The sequence below is a fragment of the Vespula vulgaris genome, chromosome 5 (assembly GCF_905475345.1).
Source record: "Vespula vulgaris chromosome 5, iyVesVulg1.1, whole genome shotgun sequence".
Taxonomy (NCBI): Eukaryota; Metazoa; Arthropoda; class Insecta; order Hymenoptera; family Vespidae; genus Vespula; species Vespula vulgaris.
In genome coordinates, this window is record NC_066590.1 from 3,978,507 (window position 1) to 4,003,677 (window position 25,171).

The 25,171-nt window shown below is 28.8% G+C and overlaps 4 protein-coding genes across 15 annotated transcripts; 1 reads left to right on the forward strand and 3 right to left on the reverse strand.

Moving 5' to 3' along the window:
• Window positions 1-212: 212 nt before the first annotated feature.
• LOC127064201 (uncharacterized) lies at window positions 213-2,852 on the forward strand. Its single transcript, XM_050994872.1, has 3 exons — window positions 213-734; window positions 909-2,681; window positions 2,822-2,852. The coding sequence occupies exons 1-2, from the start codon at window positions 690-692 to the stop codon at window positions 2,667-2,669; spliced, it is 1,806 nt and encodes a 601-aa protein (XP_050850829.1). The 5' UTR covers window positions 213-689; the 3' UTR covers window positions 2,670-2,681; window positions 2,822-2,852.
• Window positions 2,853-5,096: 2,244 nt separating this feature from the next.
• Window positions 5,097-8,464, reverse strand: LOC127064193 (gustatory and pheromone receptor 32a). Its single transcript, XM_050994862.1, has 8 exons — window positions 7,979-8,464; window positions 7,453-7,521; window positions 7,015-7,337; window positions 6,370-6,774; window positions 6,040-6,294; window positions 5,906-5,971; window positions 5,438-5,530; window positions 5,097-5,346 (listed from the first exon to the last, which is right to left on the reverse strand). The coding sequence occupies exons 3-8, from the start codon at window positions 7,321-7,323 to the stop codon at window positions 5,296-5,298; spliced, it is 1,179 nt and encodes a 392-aa protein (XP_050850819.1). The 5' UTR covers window positions 7,324-7,337; window positions 7,453-7,521; window positions 7,979-8,464; the 3' UTR covers window positions 5,097-5,295.
• An 874-nt stretch (window positions 8,465-9,338) lies between these two features.
• Window positions 9,339-10,844, reverse strand: LOC127064198 (uncharacterized). The gene is made up of 3 exons (XM_050994870.1): window positions 10,569-10,844; window positions 9,922-10,081; window positions 9,339-9,821 (listed from the first exon to the last, which is right to left on the reverse strand). The coding sequence occupies exons 1-3, from the start codon at window positions 10,693-10,695 to the stop codon at window positions 9,482-9,484; spliced, it is 627 nt and encodes a 208-aa protein (XP_050850827.1). The 5' UTR covers window positions 10,696-10,844; the 3' UTR covers window positions 9,339-9,481.
• A 19-nt stretch (window positions 10,845-10,863) lies between these two features.
• Window positions 10,864-25,171, reverse strand: LOC127064191 (protein transport protein Sec16B). Of its 12 annotated transcripts, none has more exons than XR_007781615.1 (20): window positions 24,074-25,169; window positions 23,291-23,969; window positions 22,974-23,202; window positions 22,466-22,891; window positions 22,251-22,336; window positions 21,966-22,176; window positions 21,215-21,321; window positions 20,948-21,104; window positions 20,606-20,744; window positions 20,274-20,538; window positions 20,016-20,185; window positions 19,355-19,939; window positions 18,808-19,269; window positions 18,538-18,570; window positions 16,838-17,083; window positions 16,098-16,476; window positions 15,913-16,004; window positions 15,044-15,088; window positions 14,302-14,388; window positions 10,864-13,469 (listed from the first exon to the last, which is right to left on the reverse strand). XR_007781615.1 is itself a non-coding variant. In XM_050994854.1 (19 exons), exons 1-19 carry the CDS (start codon window positions 24,737-24,739, stop codon window positions 13,461-13,463), a joined length of 5,028 nt encoding a protein of 1,675 aa, XP_050850811.1. In that variant the 5' UTR covers window positions 24,740-25,169; the 3' UTR covers window positions 10,864-13,460. The 12 variants fall into 12 exon arrangements, 9 of the variants coding, with proteins under 9 accessions (XP_050850811.1, XP_050850814.1, XP_050850813.1 ...); XR_007781614.1 differs by having other exon boundaries at window positions 15,044-15,091; XM_050994854.1 differs by lacking the exon at window positions 15,044-15,088.

Here is a 25,171-nt window from a genome sequence, read left to right on the forward strand (position 1 = left end):
TTAAGATCATCTCCATAGGTTCGAACTTTCTTGGGCTTCGTACGAATTATAATATTTTTTCGTTTTGCCTCGTTTAAGCGACTGATTTAATTTTCTAGCAGTTTTCCTGCGTAGGAAGATCTGCAGTGCGTTAACCGATGTGACCTTATAAAAATTCATCGGTGTTATATAACTTTTTTAATTACGAAAAAAGAATGAAACGAACAAAATGATTCTTGCTGACGCGAATAAAGTTTTAAAATTAATTTATAAATTTAAGATATTTTATTGGACTCTTTCAAAATATTTTCAAATTAAAAATAAAGAAAAAAAAGAAATATACACACACACACATATAAAATAAAAACGGAATACTTTTCTTCAAGACTTACTCCCCACTCTTTTTGAGGGGCGTGCCTTTTTTCGTACGGGGTAAGCATCGAAAATACAAGTGATACAATGAGAAACAAGTATAAATCAAGTTTATACGCCAACAACCAATTACATTACAGCAGGTAAGAAAACCCCTCCTTTTTTCCTTTTTGACAAGGACCGCAAACCCTTGGACGTAGGTACAAATAGTGGTTGCTCATCGCACAGCACTGCATTTTCAATTTTCTCTAGTATAACGTAACTTGAAATCTTTCGTGTATTTCGTTCGAAGTGTATCTTGATTTATTTTCGTCGCCTTTACAATACAAATCATCAAGATGAACACGTATCATCAAAATTTGTGTGAGAGCTCATCGGAAGAGGTTTGTTTATTTATAATATTGTTTTTAATTTATTTACACAAGATATTTAATTTATATTTTAAATTTATTCTATACATTAAAAGATTATTAAATATCTTCTTTTTATTTTTCTATAGCTCCATTATATAGAAAATTTATTAATTTTTTTTTTCTTTTTTTTTTGAATATATGTAGATCTCGAAAAATCTTAAGAAGAACTCTAACATGAAACATATTGAACAAACATGGATTAAAAAGATTGAAACTGACAAACCTAAGAAATATCGGCCGACGTTGAATACCACGTATAAGAACTTTGAAAATAATATCTACAAAGTCCCTTTAAGAGTACCAGTTATGTTTAATCCACCTTCGCAAACAGATTTAGAAACAGTAATTCGTGAATTCGAAAACAATTTCTTGAAACCAACGGAAGTTGACACATCGAATAATTCAACGAAGAACAAAAGCTTCGTAAAAAAAATCGTCGCAGCATTCGAGGAAAAGTATAAGGCGTACAACGAATCGAAGATCGAGGAAGACGTTAGAGCTATTCTCGATAATCGAGAATTATTTAGAAAAATAGAGAAAACAAGTCATGTGCCTACAAAAAATTTAAATACTTTCGCGAGTACTTCGAAAATTTGTAGACCGGGTAGCAGTAAAGAAAATGATGATGATACCTATGCGTCATTCAGTTCCTCAGAAAAAAAGGAATACGGAAAGAACTTGTGGAAATCAACCTGGCCCAGCTCGTTTAAATCTAGTACTCCGAAAGAAAGTAAATTTATAAAAATAATGACTGATAGATATCACCCCGAGGAAGAATTGCCTTCGGGAATTAACGATGATGAACTGAATGAAGAATTCAAGGAAAATTTCGCAGAAACTTCGAAATCTCTGAAAATGTCTCAAAAAAATATGAATCTTGGTAAAAGATTAAATTTCGATAACGATCGAAAATATAATACAGAATTGCAGACTATCCATAATGATTTAATGATCGAAGAAGTAAAGATCGTGGCTTCTACGTCGAGGAATAGGATGCATACAAATTTAAAGAAGGAATTGGTCGAAGAGGAAGAAGCTGATATCGATTGGTCACCGCCAATAGAAAAGGAACTATCACGAAAAAAACCTTTGAAAAAGTTATTGTCAAAATTAGCAATTGTCAAAAAATCTAAAAAAGGATTTATATTTCAAAATGTGAACAAAGAGTTTCAAGATTCCGGCTATGACGAAATGTATTTATCATCTTCTTCGTCGAATAAATCGACGTCTGAAAATAGTAGATCTAGTTTTTTTAGAAAGAAGTTATATCCTTCGAAATCGCGAAAGTCAGCCGTAAAAAAATCGAACGAAGCTTTAAAAAAAATCACTAACACGGATCTAGCAACAGATTCGATGGATAAAAAATCTACTGTGGAACCGATGACTTCGACTTATTATTCTCTTTCTACGCTGACAATTCCAAAATACATTTTTGATAACTCAGGCGATTCATCTATTACTGTGACGGAAACAGGTGACACGTCGGCTATAAAATTTTCTTCGACCAGTTCTTTATCGGCTTGTGTTGACAAGAATTGCTCAACTTTAGAAGCGGACGAATTAGAAGAACTCAAAAAGTTACAGTATCCACGTGATGTTCCTACAAAATTCTTTTCTCAATCGGATTCAAGAATAAACGAGCTCCGTGCTTATAACGATACGAAGGAGGAGGAATTGTTATATAATTTGCCTAAACCACGTCGCAGACCAGCAACGACTAGCTTCTACGAGGACGTGTTATCTTTGAGAAGGAGGATGGGATCTATACCCAATTTTTATTCCTGCCCAGAACATGATAATCCATCTTACGCAACGATCAAACGTGGACATAAATGTAAATTTTGCGACAACGATAGACAAAGACTTTTTGACGAGATTCAACCTGATTTGAATACTTCTTTGTAATCGTCAATCTCGGTAGGTGATCAACAATTTAATTTTATTCTGTATTTGGTAAGTTTTTTATTATTCTTTTTTTTGTGTTCATTGAATCTAAAGATTAAGCGAACAAGTGTCGAATCGTAATAATTATCGAGAATGATTTTTTTTTTTTTTAGTTAAATTATCGATACAACATTTATATTAAGATAATATTTATAAATATTGACATCACACCTAATCAGTATTAAAAACGAAAGACTTGACTACAGAAATGTAAAGACTTTCGTTAACGTTTAGGTTTATATTTATTATATTTTATTACCTATATTATATACAAGTAGATATATAATTTTTTTCATTTAATATTTTATAGGTTTGTCAGTATTATTACAAAAAAAAAAGGCAAAAAAAAACAAAAAAAAAACAGAAAAGAAAAAAATTTTTAATTTTGATTTAACTTAACTTTTAATTACAGATCATAAAATGAAAATTAACAATAAGTAATATAATTATAATAATGATACATTATAATAATATAAGATCTTTTAAGATAGACATGTGGAATTAAGATAGACAATATAGAATTAAGATCAATAAATTATACATTTTATTATTAAGTACGCTGATTTCTACTAGTATATTTCTATATTACAATTTACGTTTTATCTATTTTAAGTAGTGTGAATTTGTGTTTTCTTTATAAATCAGTGTTCGATCAATATTTTAATATTATTATTTTATAATTACTAGAATATAAGAAAATTTCTTACTATTAACTAAACAGCGAAGATAAGATTCAAGTATTTAGAATAATCGATAAGACTTAAATATAAACCTTAAAAAATGTGTTTTCTTAATCCAAAATTATTAGAAGGTATTTTAAGTTTAGTTTTACTTACTTAGATATAGACTATTTGATTTGTGTTTCTACATGTATATATGTACTATTGTTCACATATATACCTATATATAAATAAAATATATAATATTAATAATTGTAGTATTATAACTTTCTGTTATTTTATGTGTATAAAAAGAATATTTCGAAAAAAATATATTGCGAAATAATTCGTATCGAAATACAAAGAATTCACTCGAAACGAAATTCTTGCCGAGTGAATTCTTTGTGGTACGATGATCTTCAATGCATACCACGGCTACGTTGAAAAGTTATTAAAAAGCGTGATCTCGTAACGCGGGATCGTTTTAACCCCTCGTGACGGAGACGATCGTCGTTGTCGACGGCGACGTCGTTGACGCGCCGTTATGCTCGTCGCCAACACCATCATTGTTTCACGGAAGCAAACTGTGCCATAAGAAATTGCGATGGTCGTCTTGAAAATAAATGTCTCTTGCCATTTCTCAAAGAAAAGAACGTCCGTGAAAATGGAGAATATATAGGAAGATCTCTATGTTAAAAAAGTACATGTGTCTAACGGGACAATGATAGAACGTAGAGTAGTCTAACATTTTGATTAAAATTTAACTCGAAGATAGAGAGACAAGTCCGATGATCATCACACAAAACATTGACGTAACTACTTGTCACGATCTCAAAGAACACAGTTGTACACGTTCGTACCTTCGTCCGTTCGTTAAAAAGATAGATCAGCGATAGATCATATTTGACGTGCGAATATTTCCATAGATACTCGTAAATGTTGGAACACGTATATAAACAGGTTTGATCAGAAGCTACGATTTCGTGTAATTAACGATGGTAAGTAAACGAATGGATCGTACTATCGTTAAAAATAATATCGTTATTGTATAGTAGGTTAACTTAATTTTTATTCTACGTGAGTAAGTAGTATGTTTACCATTAAAAAAAAAAAGTAGAATTGTTTACCATTAAAAAAAGAATACGAAGAATTTGAAGGAGGAAAAAGCAATTTTCCAGAGCGATGGCGTGGAAAATAAATGCAACACTTTAACGTTAAGACGATCGTCGAGTGTCGACGAACCTCTTTCGCTCCTTTCTTTTCTTTTCTTTTTCTTCTTCTCTTCTTTTTTATTTTTCTAAAAATAAGAATTTCTTTAATAATCAATTGTCGATTATTTTATCATATTTTCTAACTCGCTATACTTATTCTATCTCGATATATTCTATTGATAAAATCGTAAATTGTGTTACTCGTATCTGTTCTAAATGAATGTTACGCGTTCGTTCTTCTAATTACAATTTTAATTAGTTTTCTCTATAGATATTAAAAATGAACCTATCGGACAATAAAACGGGTTGCTATTTGATAATATCACTGATCGAGTTTTCTGATCATTTTTCTTTTATTTATTTTCTTTTTTACGTATTATTATCACGTATTATATATATTTTCAATTTGGAAAACCCCGTTTTATTGTTAAAACATCGAATGTGTTAATTTAACGAAATAAAAGAAACATAGGTATTATATCTCAACAAGGTTCATCCCTTTCCATTACTTTCCATACATAAAGCAATACAACTTCTGAGTAAAGTATATACGTATCTCGAGTCGTTCCGCGTAAAATCAATATCGCGAGTACTCTTCCGTTATAATTTCCATTTCTCGATACTTTCTCGCTAAGAACAATGTTACACTAATGTGATTCGACTCGTTTGTTTGTCATAAAAAAAAAAAAAAATAGAATTAGCTTGAAAATCGATAACTCATTGTAATTGCAAGAGAATAACCAAGTACGTTGTCAAGAGCGCTGCTATCTGCAAGCATAATATTTTATTAAAAATGATTTTTCAATATAAATATAACAATATACATTTAGTTCTTAACGACGAACTGATTTTTGCTTACCGAACGGATTAATGGTAGTTCGATGCAAAAACATCCGGCAGCTGTGAATTGTAATTTTCGATTGATGAAGTGTAGAGACATTTCTATGGGTGTCTGTCAAATAAAATTATACAAATAATAAAAATTTAAAAACAATGTTAAATGCGTATTACAGCGTAGATTTTTTTTATTTCAAATAAAATAAAAATAGTAAAAAAAATAAGAAAAATATGAAAAAGAGGAAGTTTTTTTAGAATGAAAAAAAAAATTCGGGCTACAATACGATGTGCCTTGCTTAAGAATTTCATTAATAGCAATACGTTTCTTTCAGGAGAATTTGCAATTGAAATTCTCTTTATTTAAATTGCAATTGGCTTGAGAAAATACACGTACAAATAAGTTGCAAGTTTCAATAACTTAATTTTCACCGAGTAGAGAATAGTTTGATTATAAAGTGGTTCTTTAGGCAATAATTATATAAATATTTACCTTTAAAGAATTTTTTTCCATTAAACAGGCCTGCCAATCGATCAGGATTCCTCCCATACAATTTGCCTATAAAAATTATCGTCATTTGATTTTCCAAACACCATGAAAGTTAGATCATAAAATCCTAAATTTACCTGAGTCGAAACATAGTCACAAGAAATGTGCAATATAATAAGTTGAGCAACAAATACTAAAGACCAGCTTGCTAAACAGCAAATCGATGGCCAATGTAAATTATCCCAATCATTTAATACTTTATCGATAATAAAGTATAAGTCACTTACACTATGAATACTCAAATTTGCTAACCATAAAAGAATCTCCCACGTATATAAAGTATTTAAATTTTCTCCGACGATCATAAGTTCGTTGTGCCAAGTTTGAATAGTCTAAATAGAAAAATAAATATATAAGAAGAATATCTTGAAGACATTTAATATTAGCATAAAATTCTTTATATATACTTTAATATCGATTTTCATAGGTCGAGTATTCTTTCGTTTCGAATATATATATTTTGTTGCTAATTCATTGAGATGATGAAATCGTTGACCCAATATAAAAGTAATACCAATAAATTTGTAAACGGCTATACAACTACCGAAATATGGGGACATGTAGCCTATATTAGAAATCCAAGATTCTGTAAAAGCGTACATTCCAATTTGATTGACTGAAGTCCAAAGTGCGATATTTAAAATTATTAAAATCCAGCAAACTATTCTCGTTTTTATTTCCTTTTGAGGATATCCTAATAATCTAACAGCATCATCATAATCTTGTATGTTATTCCAAATTTGAACGAATTTATTTCTTGTCCACATTGTCATTAGAACGCTGTATATCATTGTGAAGCAATTAAATGTCACCTGTAATAAAACAATAATTACGCGAAATGCTTATACATAATTTCGTATCATCAATATGAAATACGATAATTCCAACGAGAAGGTCGTGAATCCAGCCTACGATTAATCTTGTCGTACAATATGAAAGACAATCGATGGAAGAGTATACTCTAATATGATTTATACATACACATATATATATATATATATATATATATATATATATATATATTCATTTTCATTTTCATTTTCATTGATTACCTTAATATATTCCGTACCTCCAAGGATTGGTTCTTTTCTTGTTGAATGTAGAAATTGATAAAATACTACGTATACATTGTAAAAACAAACGGTTAAAAAAACAAAAGAAAATATCAAATAAACATTGGAAGGAACCAAACGATCCTTTGAAAATTTGTACGGTGCTTGTCCAAGAATTCTTATTATATAAATTGCGGGACAAATGGCAGAATAAAGAGGCGAGTCTGGACCACGAAATTTCTTCATCTGTCTTTTTCTAGATGCTGCAAAGGCAATCTCCAAATCAAAAGTTTTAGGTCTAAATTCCATTTTAATATTGCGATCTATAAAAAATTATATAAAGAAAAATTATATAAAGAAATGATTTTTCAGCATTATTAATTTAAAATTTTTTTCTAAAATAATGAAGTGTATGAAATGCGTATCGTTAATATTTACCGTCAAATATAAAAAATTTGTTTTAAAGGTCGCAATAAAACTTTTACAGAATGGTCCTTACACATGAACCTTGCAAAAAGAAATGCACTGACTTATTATTTAAATCGTGCTATAGGAAGTAACCAAAAGAAATGCAAAAAATTATATATATATGTCGAATAATTTATTAAGTTGTGCAATAATCTTACCACTTTGTTTTCCTTATTTTCGATTTGATATCAGGCAAATAAATATAAGATCTCTTAGGAAATACAATATAAATTACACGAATTCGAAGTTTTATACTTTTTTGATACATGTACGCGCTATTATATTATATTTGTAAATGCAGTAGAGGTAACTTTACATCGAGAAATGGTGCAACGTTGAGTATTATTTTACGTCGAGTGCTTGAATTATCGAACGAATACATAAGAATAATACGCGTAAGTAGAGAATAAATTTCATATGTTTTAAAATATATGTGTACAAGCTTTTCGCAAATGTTCGTTCTTGTGCAAAATTATGAATATTAAATTTTACTTACTTATTTTATTTATGTGAAATTAAATCACGTGATGTCTTCCTTTTTTCACATGCAAACTCTCTTTCTTTCTTTCTCTTTTTCTCGCTTAAGAAAAATTTGTTAATATTGTCTTATTAAAAAATTTCTGTGTAATTGTATTTATTCCTTAAAAGTATAACGCGCGCAAATTTAATCACGGACGACTGCATCCAAAGAAAGTATAGTTACAATTACGTCCTACATACGTTGCAAATATGCAAACAGCATAAACAAGTATGTATTTGCGCACCTGCGCAGCCGATGTTTACTTGAATGATACAAGCATAAATCCCTCATATATGTGTGTGTTACTCTAGACAGTATACCGTATGACGAATGACAGGATAACTAAGGAAAGGTAAAAAAAAAATTGACTATTCTGGTACCACCGTCAAGTAATATTGTGTTTTATGTTCCGACCTCTACGATATAACTGGTATTACTTTTCACCTAATACAAAATTCTATTACGAAGAGAAAAACACATTTTTCTTGAAAGGCTTTCTTAAATAAAAAATAAAAATGTGAGAGCAAAATAACTAAAAAAAATAATTAATCGTTTACATAATTTTAATGCTTTATATAAAAGATAAATTATTTTTTTATTTTACATTAAACAATTTTTTTTTTTAAATGCGTAAATTTTTTATTTTAATATTTTCTATAATAATATATCATCCCCTCCCTATATTTAGTTTTTAAATGACTAATGTGTCGAGCTTTCATTCCTAACACAGAAGTTGTTGACAAATGTAATGTAAATAGAATTCATTGCCAAGCGTATAATTTCGACCCATGTGATATGTCATTCGATCGTAATCAGTCGAGGTATTCGCACGTACGAGCATAAGCTCTTCGCAAATATTCGTATAAACATTTTTTAGCTCTTATTTTTTCTTGAAATCTTTTATATTTTATTCAAAAGAGGATCTCCATATATAGTAATGTATATTTGTTCCACGTGGTAAGACTCGACAATCGATATTACTTTCATTATCAAATTTATTATATATTATCGTAAATAACGCAAGTACTGTCGAACTAATAGCTGTCCTATTATTCTTTATTATAGTTAAATATAAAATATATTTCATTATATTAAATTTATAAATAATATAAAAGAAAGTCTTATAATAATAATAAATGTGATAATAAATAAATAAATATATGTATTAGAAAATATTTTAGATATTCATTGGAATGTCCATACATAACGTATATTTTTTATATACTTTTTTTTCTTTTTATAGATGTATATGAAACATCAAAATAGTAACATTTAATACTAATATAAAAATAATAATACATATTTAATTTTCTAGAATTTATCTAGTAGTATTATCACTTCATATAGTTATCATATATTAATTATTTAGGGTTTCAAAAAGAATATATTACATTATAAGAAAAAATATTAAATCTTTTTATACTAAATATTCGTGATAAACTTAAAGATATGATTATAATGATCACACTGCTTTATTGATCAGGACTCATATAGTAAACTTATAGGACGATTTTTAACCTGTTCAATAATGTCCAATGTACTCCGTAACAATTCTTGATGTATTACATTTAAGTCTTGTTGTCCATTTATAACTTTCCAAGTACCATCATTAAGTTTATCATAGTTAGAAGATACTTTTTGTTGAAATGTCATATTGTCATATCTTTCTCCATCCCACATATGTGAATTCTGCATTTGTTCTGGAACTTTCAGAAAAACTATCAAGTCTGGACTAGGAAGCCCACGATCTACTTCTTGACACCAGGTCAAACTTCTACCAGTAGCAGCTGATGTATATGCTGCCCCAGAAGCTGCATACCTGTAAAAATATATATATTCTTTAATGTTTTACTACAAATGCAAGTTATTTTAGAATTAATTTTGTAATAAGAATTTTAGTCTTTTCTCTATATTAATACCTATCAATAATCAATGTGGTACCAGCTTGAAGAGCTTTTATAATATCTTGTCTACATTCCCATCTATTAGCTGAAAATAATAAATGTGCTGCTTCTGATGGTAATTCAATTTCTTTTAATAAAAATTTGTTTAATAATTCTCCAATCTTAGTTGTTCTATCTATAAAAAGAAATAAAATAAATAAAATATAATTGAAAATGAAAAGTACATTCTTTATTTACAGATTTTCGTCCGTCTTTTGGACAATAATAATATTTGTATACTAATTATAAATTTTAAAAAATTTCAAATTTCCCGCATTATGTAAAAAATATTATAAGGTTAGCCGCTAGAGAACGTTAGAGAACGTCGATAATGACAATGGTCCTTTGTATATAAATAATAAATATATAACTTTGAAACTAAAACACGTGGATCTTTCTATAATCGACAATTGTTTCAAGAATACAATAATGTATCTAATGTCAATAATTAATGACATTCTCGACAAAATATCCCGGTTAAAATTTCTTACATACTAACAAAGATAAACGTGCTTCCATATAATAAAATTTATAAATGCATAACAAATGGATAATATTATATGATATTATATGATAATTTACAATATATTATATCGAATTCCAGCGTAAAATAATATACTCACTTGGAAAGGATTTGGCTTCGGCAACAATGCCAAGGTTATTTAACGCCTCAACCAATAATTTCACTTGTGTCGTCTTGCCTACTTTGTCACAACCTTCTAACGCTAAGAAAGCTCCTCGTCCATGCATTTTGTTTTATTATCGATAAAGTTTCCCACAAAAACTCAATGCAAAGAGATAATTAAAATTAAGAGTACAACTGTGAAGTATACTATATAACTTACAGCGCCCCCAACTTTACAGTACAATAAATTTCTAAATTCAAATTAAAATCTATAGTAACGGTTCATCATATAATTTTCCTTTCGTTATAGTTTATTATTATAGCAATAGCAATATGACATCCGTTGTTATATCATCAATATACATTATACATTTAGTATTATCCATATTTCCCATAAACATACAACTTTGAATTCTAAATTATGTATATATACTTAGCATATTAAACCAAGCCATTCATATCAATTTTCAACCATCCTATACATATATAACATACCAGCTCAACTTAATATTTCCATGTAACTATAACATTAATCTTAAAATCTTTGCATTTCTCTCCATGATAATGTATCACTGTTAGAGATTTCAAGTAGACATTGCACTAAAATAAATTTATTTGTATTTATGTATTAAGAACATAGTATTAATAATATTAAGCTGTTGGTGCTAAATTTAAAATGTAATTAACAATCATTTTAATGCAATTCAACCTTGACACTCTATTTTATTATATCATTGAATGTGTAGTTCAAAAATTAGATATGCAGTGTACTTTTATAAATGGTATGCAGGATTTGCACAAACAAAAATGTTTACAGTTTTAAAATACAAGGAAAATTGTATATTAAATCTGCTGTTAAATATTAACAGTTAAATTGACTTCCAATCTTTCTCCAAGCAACTTATATCTTAAGTATTTACAAATCTTAAATACCATATATATACAAGTACACAGCATTTCACATATTCTATTGCAACCATTCTCTTGTAGCTTGTAAATGTAGCAAGTACCTCAATTTATTACTATGTCACAAGGATAAAAATGTGTACAGGAATTTATATAGCAACTAAAAGACAAAAACTGTTAGCACAATAGCAGGTGGTAGATATAGTACAGAAATATCATTAATATCTTCTTGAAAAAGAATGAGATCCGTAAAAGAGTGAAGTTAAAACATTTTGTTGTAATCACATCACTATACACTACAAGAAAAAAAGTTTTGAACGGTGATCCAAAAGTACTATACATTTTCATTAAATATGAACATCCAGCATTAATTAATAAAATAGTCTTAAAGTAATTTTGTATTCATAGTAAGTTATGCATACACTTTATCAATTCAAAATTTACACTATATTTGTACATATTAATCTTTTTCTTTGATCATAATGCAAGTTTATTTAGAAATGTATGCAAATGTAATGTAGAGTTCACACACGTTTGTTATTACTAGTAATCATGATATTAAAATTGTGAGAAAATCTTACAATCAAATAAGAACAGCAATGTTGCAAATAAAAACACAATGCATAATTCACTTAATTATAAAATTAACGAATATGCATAAAAAGCATCAAATTCATTTTTTTACTTTCCTCATTTCACAACCTGTAGAATATTTAAGATTTTATTAAAAGTATCAGGAAATTTTTTGAACTACAACATTATTCCACCAATAACACTACATTACACTATGCTTTTTTCCTCTTCTTTACAATCTTATAGGATGGCAGTTACATTACATTGGTGTATCAATATCTTAATAATTTATCTATTAATAACAATACTTGTTCGTTCTTACACATTTAAAGACAGAATTCATAACATTTCTGTATGTTAACATTCTTCAATTTACCCTTTTCATTCTTTTAGTTTTGCCAGCATATAAAATCAGACTTCGAATTATAGCACGTACCAAGGCCATTTTTAATAGACTTTTATAATTACTAAGATATAAACTCTGTAGCATTTCTACTATTTATTATTTGAAATATATATATATATATATGTAGAACATAATTTTACAAAGGACAAATTACTTATTTTTTATATAAATTATAAATAATTGCAACAAAATATCTATTACTTCTTATTTATAATTTGAATAATTTTTCATAAACAAATCAGTCCTTTGTAAGCGTACATTCCAAAGAATATTTTATTTATAATTTGCACAATGTTTATTTCTTTTAATTTCAGAAATAAATGTAGATAGCATAGATATTAATAAGATGACAAAAGTACCATGGTAATTTAAAGACTAATTCATTCATTTTAAAGATAGAGATATTATCTGACAGAAAAATAGATTTTTTTTTAATATATTTGAAATATTTAGGGAGTAAACCAATGTGTTACGAATTAGAAAATGCAAAGTATATATGCTTTCATTGCAGTGTCAAATAATTTTCTACAAGGGAATATTACAAAAAGATCTTTTACAACAGAATAATTATTCCCTTAATTAAATCTTATATAATTAAGAAGATACTGTATTGTTCACTAGTTGTCAAAATGTCTCAATTCTTAAGTAAAAAATAATTGCTAGTTTTTTATTTTATTAACTACACTTATAATAATTCTGAATCTTTTACTAAATTTTCTATCTATAATAAAACCCGAACATTTACGAATTTCGTAATTCCTGATTATTTTGCTAATAAAAATGGATCGATTCGAAATCTAAGTTAAAAATCTATGTAGACAAAGTTTTTGCTATCCAGACATTAATAATATACACTTTAGATAATTAATCCAATTTGTATGAGACACAAGAAATTCGTTTAATTAACAATTATTCCGATAAGAATACGTAATCGAACTTATCATGGAGGATATCCAGTATGTTGCACATTCTTCGTTACACGATCCTTGATATTACCAGGTTTGCTCATTGGTCCTTAAAAATAACCATATTTTGAATATAATTTATATCAGACATTTAAAAGTAAACCTTTAAAAATGAAAATTTATATAATTACATTAAATCAGATAAATTGTTTATTATTTTTAATACGTTCGGTGTCATGTCTATTGTGTATAATATATACAAAATTGTGTTAGCCTTAGCGTATTAAATACTGATGAATTATGAATATTTTTATTCTTTTATAGAGTGATTTATTTATATTAATATAAAAAGGAAAAGTTTCATATAATCTAAAAGATTACTTCTGCTCTTGAGTATATTTATTATTATAAAAACTATGAAAATAAATGTATGTTAGATAATTTGAAAATGCTTTCGCGCCGAACGTATTAATGCGCATTAGTTCCACTTTTGGGTTCATTTACAACATAATACAAAAATACGAAAAATAACGATTTTTCTATTTGATTTAAAAGATTACCTATACAAGATAATATATGTGCAAAATAGTAATACAAAGCAATAAAATTAAAATTATATATTGCTTAACGCATAAACATACATTGCAAGACCAAAACCAATCATACATCCTTCACCAAGCTTTCCCAAAGCTTTATAGATTATTTTATGAAATAAAAATGATATATCTACATAACTTTATAATAAGTAAAGAAGACGAATCTCTATTGCTATAGCTTATTTGTGTTATTATATTAAAGAATTACATTTGGTACAAAATGTTTAAAAGGATTTGTATTAAATTTTATATATTAACATTTAGTTTACATATAATTATAATTATTTGAAAAATTTTTATATAGACAAACTTTCATAATTGTGTAAAGTTAGTGTATTATATTACCTTATTCCTTTGGAGAAGACGCGGATCCCTCATTGTGTAGCTCTGCACCTCTCGCGATAATGAGCTGGTTGAGCTCCATCGAGAGAGCTATATGCCATATACAACATAATAATGTTGTCTCACTAACTAATACTTGTCATAATATTAAGTATCATATATATTTACTTTATATTATGCACATTATTACTATTTTAGAAAATATGTCATATAATTTTTTTCTAAATGTTTTGGTTAAAAACCCTTCAATAGATTGGTTCTAATAAGATTGCAGCAAAAAAAAAATCTTTATAACAATTTTGCATAATATTTATCAATTCATTACATTGTGGAATATAAAATACTTACTATTGAAAGGTACACATGCACTAATTATAAAATATTTGTACAATAATTATTTTATTCTTATTATTGCAATATGCTTTATGTCAAATATTTACATTTATTTGGGTACGTGCAAAGAAAATTAATAGTAAAATAAAATATAAATTTGATCCATTAATATCTAATATAAGTAAAAAAACAGGCAAAAATGTACACTAAATAAGCTAACATAACAATAGGAAATAGAAAATAAACATACTTATTTATATTACAGCTCTGTCAAGAATTTTAAATCTTAAATATACAAAGAAAATAAATTATGAAAAAGCACCCAATATTATAAACAAACATTAAGCAATTGTAGCAAGACATGCGTGTTAGGTATGAAATAACTCAAAATTAATAAAATGGATATTCTTACTATCAGCAACAATTATTATTTGGCTACATCATTCTGCCTCCCCGACTGCTTGCAAAAGGAAACAAAAAGAAAGATAGATTAAACACATATACATACAAGAAAATATTCTATTGGAAAAGTTGAAAGTCTGATCGAATATTGTTGTCCTAGGATATGATTATTGAAACAATTGATCGTCTTTCGATCATATGTTTTTCTAATCAACAAACAATAACTTTAACAAGACAATGCTGAATACTTTGTTACTCTTTTGTTAGAATTCAACCTTCTCCATGTTACTGCATATGTCTTATTTACTTTGATTTCAAGAGAAGTAATAAAATTATTTGCTTTGTAATTGGACGATCAAAAGGAAAGGTTAATTTAAAAGAGATTGACACATTTATACAGAGCTATAATGATTTCTTTTATTCTAATTTTCAAAAGGTATATAAAACTTACATTAAATTCCAATCAAAGAAGTATATGATTTTAATACAAATTACTACTTTTCATTCTTTATTTATAATCATTATTGCTCCGTTTATGCATAAATACAAATATACAGGTCTAAGTGAAATTTAGGACTCATTTTAGCTTATTTAAACGAAATAATTTCTAAAGAAAAGGGAAAGAAAAGGATGTTTAAGTGTCTTAACATTACAGTTCCGAGAAGATGTTTAAAGAAAAAACTAAGCTGCATACCAGCATACTGCAGCCACAACGCAAGGGCAAGGAAAAGTATTGTGTATGTTGTGTTTCAGATAGAAATTGTTTAAGATGAAAAATTTGTATGAAACTGTACTGTTATTGTTGTATATGTGTTATAACTATTAAAATAACTTGTAGAAATTATATCTAAAAATGAAAATATTATATATCTAACTTACTCCTTGAGTTACATTTTCATTAGGGTGTGCAGCAGGTATACTTGGTGCTGGAGCTGGTGTTAAAAAATCGACAGGTGCACTTGGATCATTTACTGCAATATAAAATAATAAAATATATTTGTATCATTCAACTCATTACTTCTTCTAACTGTTGTATATTATTATGTATTACTTTTCTTTTTTACCTGGTGCAGGAATGAATAATTGAGGAGATGATACAGCCATAGGTACGAATGGAGATGTTGCAGGTGTTGGTACATTTGGTGAAGCTGTACTGCTTTTTCCACCATTTGGATTCATTACATCTATATAATTGGCACGCATATTTCTTCCTTTTTGTAATTTGAACATATTGTAATTAGCGTGTAATTTAGAACCATTTATGTTCATTGCTTCTTTAGATTGTTTACTATGTATAGGACGTTGAGGTGCAGTAACTTGTTCAGTTGATGATGGTTTGAAACTCATGTCAGTTGCTTTTGGTGGTGGAGGCAATGCTGCTGAACTAATATCTGCATCTTCATCTTTATTCATCCATTTTTTTGCAACAGGATCCCAAACAATCTGTAAATGAAAGTACTTACATTAATTGTATATGTTATTTATTCAGGTGGAACATGCTGTAGTATATAACTTTTATTACTTAATAATACATAGGGCTTATGTAGTTTAAATCTTGCAATATTCCACACATTAACAATGCAATCTCTACTGATAAATAAACAATGACAAAGTTAGTAATTAATCAATCACTTTATCAAAGCCAAATCATACTGGCCTGCTTATCTTCCATTTAACTGATGATCAATTACCACAAAAATCCGCCTAAGCCCTTTGTTACATAAAACATAAAATTGTCTATCGTAATTTTTCTATTATAAAAAAAAAAAAGAAAAATAGAGAGAATATATCGTAGATACGTTACCGTAGGATTACTGTCATCTGGTAGTATCATTTGATTACGTGGTTTTGGAGCCAATTTGCTGAAAAGACCTCCAAACCATGAACTACCTCCATTAGGTGGTTTCTTTTCAGTATTTTTCTCAGATGTCTTCTTATTTTCTGTTGTAGATTTAGCAGTTTGTCTTGGTGTTTCTAAGGCATCTAACTCTTCTAATGGATCATATTGTTTACCCGTAGAAGGTGTCATAGAAATTGTTGGTTGCGTTGGCTGAAATGAAATACATAAGTCATAATCGCAAATTTGTTCTTTAAAATTCGTTATGTATAAATTAATGTCTAAGTAATTATTAGAATAAGTATTGAAATTTGTTATTTATATGATGAATAACAAGAGAATATTGTTTCTTATATTTGATATGTGTTTATCAATCGAAAATAAATTATTTTTATTACTTAGACTAATAACATAATAACAATATTTAGAAACATAAATATATCATTTTTTAATAAAGAATAAAGGCAAATATAATGCTTAAAAACACAGTGGTATCACATAACACAATAATTTTTATTTTCTGCTTACCATAATAACATATTTGTGTGTTTATATATAAAATATATTATATATACACACACATATTGTGTGATAACGAATACATAAACTATAGTATAATGCAACTTCTAACAAAATATTTTGAAATATTTTTTGTACAAATTATTCACACATAAGATGGTACTAAATAATGGAGACATTCTTATATAAAAACTTATAATAGCAATGACACTGCGCAGTATAATTAATAACGCTATTTTGTTTTATTATATAGAAGTGGCATGAAAGTGTTCATAAGAAGTACACTAAATATTATATTGGTATTACATAAGCTATTCACAATAAGTAGGAACATCAATATCATAATTTGTAGAAATATGTTCCTGAACAAAATCTGTATCTGTTAATGAATAATATTTATTTTCAGATGAAATTGGTACATCTATTGGATAAGTTCCTCTAAATATCAGTGGTTTGTATAGAGATAGATCTTTACTATCAGAATATGACCATGCATCTACTGTATCACAAATTACATCTTTTCTTCTAATGTGAGGTGCCACTCTTACAACTTTTTTCTCTTCAAAAGTGCAATACTGTTCTAATGTCTGACCATTATTATTATTATTGTTGTTGTTTATGTTTTTGCTTTCTGATAATGAATCAGATGGATCATTGAAAGGATGAAACTGTGCCATATCAAACTGAATATCTAAATCTGTTTTTTGTAAATTCGTTTTAATTTTTTGATTTGATGCTTCTTCACTTGTATCAACTATAGTCTTTTTTTTTACTTTACATTTCAAGAAAACAGGAGGTTGTGAAGAAGGTGGCTTGACATATTTCGGATTAATTTTCTTTGATTTTTGTATATCTTTTAGATGAGTTTTATTATCATGTAAAAGTTTTGGATATGTAGTAGATACTTTAGGATACTTAATAAATTTTTTAGATTTTTCGACATTAACTTCAGAATTTGCAAGAGTATGAAAACGTGAAAGCATTGTAGAGTTATACTGTGATATACTATCTAAATCAGATGTTTCAGAAGAGGCGCAGGAATTTAATGTAGTCAGTACTTTACGGCGACGTAAGGTGCTATTATTCTTGCCATCCAATGGCCATTCAGAATTGAGATTATTACCCAGAGTAAGCGTATAATTACTTACTTCAGGAGTAGATGTTTTTTCTTCTCTTTCCGCCTGTCCATATGCAAGCATTAAGAAAGAGACATGATATTATAATCCTAATTTATCTTAGTTTAGCATTAATATTTAAAATCAGGAAATAAAAGCTTTCCAAAATAGACAAACACAAATAGAAATAGAATGAGTTATAGTTGTGTGATATAACAATATTACATGTGTGGCAAATGATTATATTAAAAATGCATTCATATATATTTTTTATAAAATATTATTAAGAAATATTCAGTTTACCTCATAGTTCCATTTTTCCTGTTGTTGAGAATTATCAATGTCAGGCTGATCATCTGTATATTGAGTAGATTGTTGTTGCCAGCTAGGAGATGTACCACCGTTTCTACCAAAATTGTTTTGATAGTGTGTTGGTTGTTGGTTCCAGTAATCTTGTTGCTGAGGTTGTTGATATTGATTACTTTCATTATTATGCATATATTGTGCAGATTGATTATATGTATCTTGTTGTATATTTGACGGCAATGATAATGGTTCCCAATCTGACTGCATATCTGGGGCTGTAACATCTACCATAGATGTTGGTCCATCTCTGTATTCAGATTGTTTAGTAACCCATTGTTGTTGTATTTGTTGTTGGTGTGATTGTAACTTAATATCATGGGTGTCCTGACTTTGTAAAGTACTTTGTCCATCTGCGTTTACTTGTGATTCATATGCATCACCTTCAACAATTTCTCCAATCTATATCATAGAAAATTATTATTTCCAAATATTTTCATTAATATTAAAATTTTGTCAATTAAAATAATATAATATAAGATATTACCTGATATTTATTCACAATTTCTGCTAAGTTATTCAACCAAGTAAGATTAGTAGCATCTTCAGTAGAATCTTTGCAAACAGGATCATGATATTTGATTTTATCACCCAAAACGTAAACTGCCATAATAAAGGATTTTTTATATTTTGAAGGTTCATTAAAAATGTTTACTGCAATCTGTTCTATATAAAGTAGGGCTTTTTCTATCAGACCATAATCAACCATTTTTACTGCCAAGTCAAATTTAAAAGTTTGAAGGTCTACTGAAGTAAAACCAGGCTCACTAAGATTACGAGCATATTCATAAATTTCTGTTAGCATAACAGCTTCTGTTGTCATAAACTCAGAATACGGTTTGTGATGATTAGAACCGATAAGAACAAGTTTTGCTGTATTTATTCCATATGCACTAAAATCAACTTGTGCCAAAATGTAACAAAAATGAGCCGCGTAGATATCCCCTCTCGCAAAAAGTGTATCTCCAAGTGTTGTTATTGATCGCCGATTAATTTCAGGATTAGTAGATGTATTTGAAATAATCATAGCTAAGTGAGGTCTCCAGTCATCCCATCGTGGATCTGATACACACTGCCAAATAGGAATCAATATCAATGTGTTATCTTACATATATAATCTAATTATATTAAAAACAGTAAATCCTTACTGTTACAATGGCTGGTATACGACCAGAATGCAATTGATATAATGTCTGTAATGGATCAGAGGGTAATAGACTATTTGCAAATCGCGTCATTACTGAAGCATAGGTACGCTTATCCAATTTGCTAGCTAAAAATAGTGCATGTCCCCATAGTCCTTCAGTCATAGCATATTCTGCAGAATATTATGATGAAGATTTATATCAGTAACTAAATTTATGTTAACGGAATGTATATAAATGATTATATGCATGGATATGTACCTAATGCTTCTTGAACTAATCCATAAAGAAGTGTATTCCTAAATTCATCCGTCATTTGTTCTACAGTTTTTTGTTGTTTGGTACTTTCAACTTTTTCAGCAGTTACTGGAATATCTTGATTGTTTCCATTTACACTTATTCCAGATCGCTGTGACATCACAGACTCTCTTCTTCCTGTATCTTGAAACTTTTGCTTATTTACATCATAAGGATAAGCATCTTTATTTCTAAGTAAAAGTGCTGCTATATCAACGCCAACAACGTTCTGAAAGATGATTATAATTAAATAAAATTTTTTTCAAATAATCATTCTTCTCATAAAAATTACTTACGCCATTTTGTTGGATTAACATAATCATCAATTCATACAAAAGTATATAAGAAGAACGATCGATCATATCATCATTGGCTGTTGCTTTTTTAATTTTATTTTCGCAGTATTTAATTATCGTTTTTTTGTGCGTGACTCCTCTATAAAATAAATGTCATAATTCATTAAATTATTGTTTTATATGTATTTCAAACAATAATTAAATACTTAAAAATAATTTTTTTCTTTCTTTTCATTAATGTAGTTATTTAAAATTATAATTCATACAAGATTTCATCGAAATAAAAAATATTAAAGAAACTAAAGATATACATGCTTAAATTGTAATGTTTTTAATAATTACACTTGCTTAATTAGAGGTCCCGGATAGGCACGTAAGTCACGTGCAACAGGATCATGCAAGAATAGATTATCTAATCGTAAAATGTCCACTTTAGCCCTCTCACCATCAGCTGGATAACTTGGCTGAACATGTATAAGTGATCCAATAGAAAAAGATCCTGAGAAACAGATATGCTGTTAATAGAAATAATGAAATACATCATATACCTAAACTATTGATAAATATTGATATAATATCTGAACTACAAAAATAATATAGAAATTTTACCATATACATGGCAAGTGGAATATTTTGTTGGTGTTAGTCGTGCAGATGTTGTTGTTGAGTCTTCAAACTGTGACATATGAGCTAAGGTTCGTTTATCTCCAGTGGTTCTAGAAATAATACCTAATGTGTTGTTATATCTTTCATAATATTTTTCATTATTTAAAAAAAAAAAAAGATACACATAAAATATATAAACTGCAGTGTACACAATGTATATACTTCATATCATAAAAAATATAAAACCTATTGAAAGCATTAGTTTCAAAGCTACAGCATATAAATATCATTTGTCAAAGAACAAATATACTAAGCTAAAATGAAAGATATCTTCTCACAAAATATCATCTACTAAAATTAAATTTTTAGATATGTTTGTGTAACATGATATTTATATTGATAAAGATTTCTAACTGTTATCATTACAGACTACAATATATTTTAAATATCTAGTAGTACATTCTATACATTTCAACAAATATTAATACTAAACCGAGAGAAATAAGTCTCTCGGTCTCACCTATTCAAATTGTGACTAGAAGTTCTTCTCTGTGGAAAACTCTTCCCCCATTCAGGATAACCAAAATATGAAACGTATAGAGCTTTGTTTGGTGAATGGAAGCATGCACTTGGATTTGTAAAAAATCTGATATATTACAAGATCGAGACTTTTATATTAAGATTTAGAATTTTTGTTTATGCATTTAGTTATTATACATTCATTAGATTCAATGGATTAATCGATAATGCTTACCGTTCCTCGCAAGAACTGCGTCCTGAATGTACACTAGCTCTATCCTCTGGATAATTACTAACACCTCTAGATATGTGTTGCTGTGGATGCTGGCTAGTATAATATTTATGATACCATTCTGCATAAGCAGCAGGATTGGTACGACGTAAATTTTCGAGATATGCGTAATAATTGTTACCATAATGTGCATTATAGTCATATCCGCCATATCCTAAAAAAATTAAATATATATTTAATTTTCTTATAAACATGTTTTTTTTTTTTTTTCATTTTCATAGAACTTACCATTGTAAGCATAGTAAGGATCTCTAGAACGCATGTAATATTCCCTGTCTCTGTCATTATAAGAAGATCTGCTTGAAGGTCTGGAACTGAAAATATTTTTATTTATAATATGAATTTTTTAATTCATTACGAACTAATATGAATTTTTTAATTCTTTAAATGTAATAATAAGAAGTGCATGTATGCTTTTGTTTGATATATATATTCCAAAATACCTTCTACTATAAGGATCTTCATAATATTCCCTTCTATATGGGTCTCTAATATCATAATCATCGTATCTTCTAGGTCGTCTGTCGTCCCTTCTTCTATCACGACCGACGTATTCTCTGTCTCTAGTATACCTCAAATCATAATCTCTAGTTTCTCTTTCCCTTCTACCTGGATCATCGCCTCTACCTCTCCTACGATCATCTTGCCTTCTTCGCCCATCTCTATCATCTGGATCATCTTTAACTCTGTTTCTTCTTTCAATTTCATCCCTCGGATGACGATCCAAATCATCACGACTATGATGTTTACGATCGTCATCTCTATAAGAAAGATCTCTACGTTCGAAATCATTGTACGGTCTTTCATTGTCTACTCCACGTCGACGTTCGTAATAATAATCTTCATCATACTCACGTTCACGATCGTAACTACAGTAAATTGATTTTTTTATTAATAATCTGGTATACTTTAATATCATAAATATTTAATTTATATATTAACATAACTCACTATGTATTTTTTCTGTCATAATCATAATTATGACGTCTGCGCTCAGGACTGGCATCTCTATGTCTTTCTCTACTATCTTCTCTACTGTTCCCAGATCCTTCATCATCTTCGTTTTCGTAGGAATCTTTACGCACTGACGGTACTTGAACACTTTGATTACCTCCTTCAGATGCTCCAACCGCTTCCTCTCGTTTATTTCTTGAATCACTGGTTTGATCCGAAATAGAGGCTAAGATATTAATTTAAAAAATGTAAGAACTTTGACAATTAAATATTCAAAATATAATTGGTTGTAAAAATTATTTATATATCCTTACGAATGGACAAAGGAAACTCTTGAGAACCTGTAACTACTCGTCCTGCAGATCTATCATCTGAAGATTGAATGGTTTCGTTAGGAGATGCACCTCCTGGAATTTGTCTAAGTCCTCCATCTGATTGTTGAGTAACTTCTTCAGGTTCGTTGCCTCTTCCAGGTATTTCACGTATTTCACTTGATTCAAGCATTATTTGAGATTGTACTTGGTATCTCTCTTCTCCCGATGGATCATTTCTAGATTGTTGTGGAGCCAAAGAACGTTCTCTGCCAGAAGGATCATTTTGTCGTTCTAATGTATCTGATTCACTTCGAGAAAGAGAAGATATACTTCTTTCCTGCCCAGGCGGAACATCTCGACGTTCCGATCTATCAGATATATTTCTAATTTGAAGCCCTTGTTCTTGTCCAGAAGGATCATTTCTTCTTGGATCAGAAAGTCGCTGAACGGATTGTATATATTGTTCTTGCCCTGCAGGATCATTTCTATCATTTCTAAGATCAATAGAACTAGATTGACCAGGAACTTCACGTAGAAAAGGAATATCATTAGGTACTTCATCATTTTCATCATCCTGATTTGGTGGAGATAATTCATGATCAGGATGAGAATCTGTTAATTCTCCTGTTTCTAAAAATGTGTTTCTATCATTCGATGCAAATTCATAATTATTTAGAGCCTAAAAACAAAATTTATAATTACAATAAAAATGATTAGTATATATGTTGATTGATCATCATATAATTAATATAAAAAAATGTTGTAATATATACACAAACATACTTGTTCCTGTTGCATAGATCGATGACTTTGCGTATGCTGTTGTATAGAAGGAACTTCAACATTATTTACTTCTTGTCTATATTCACGTACATTAATTGTTTCTTTTTGAACATTTGCAACAGCTTTAGGATCATTATCTAATGTTTCTCTATTTATAGAATCACGAGATCCATAAATATCACGTTCTTCTAGTGCAGGAATAACAACTTCTAAATTGACAAACTCAGAAGGCTGTTGAATATTTTCGTAATTTTCGACACTTTGTTCAGGCCACTGTTTTGTTCCACGTATATTATCTTTTGAGAACCATGAATTTTCAATTGGTGGTGGTATAGCATTATTGTTATACCATTGATCATACATATTTTGTGATGCATTATCAGTAACTTTGTTGGCATTTGTTTGATACATACTTGACACAGCATGTTCATGAGTAGCAATAGACTGACCATCAACAGATTGAAAACTCTCCATGGATTTTGTATAATCTGCAGTTGGCATAAGTATATTATCTGGAGTACCGATATTTTGAACACTGCTAATGTTATAACCTGAAGGTATTTGTTGTATATGTCCTTCTGAATGTCCTGCAGAATAATATTCCTTTGGCTGGTTTGGATTTTCTGGGTTATTTTTCTGCTTATTGGAAAAATTTAGTTGATACATTCCAGTAATTGTGCTGTTTGATTGCAAAAAGTGATCATGTAATAATTAAATTTGCGTATGTCTCGAAAAGAGACAGTGTACCAGCTGGTGAAACTCAAAGGGGTCCCATTGCGTTCATGGACCTTTCGACGTTCACTCACCTAGCTATAGTCTTTCGTATTTCTCTCCATAAGAAAGTTTACGCATTATACGAACACTAAAGATCAACCGTCAGGATAATATTGCACGCATAAGGAAAAAATTATGAATTCGTTTGCCAGTTTCGTGCAGACTTTTTTGACGGAAAACCAGATAAAGGGAATCACAAGAACGCACACATTCGTGTGTTCACGGATACCTTACATCGGTGTGGATGTGGGTTAAGCACGTCACAAATTTTCCTCGTTGACTTTCCACGTGAGCAGAACCGTAGACGCATCGTAAGGCGGACGC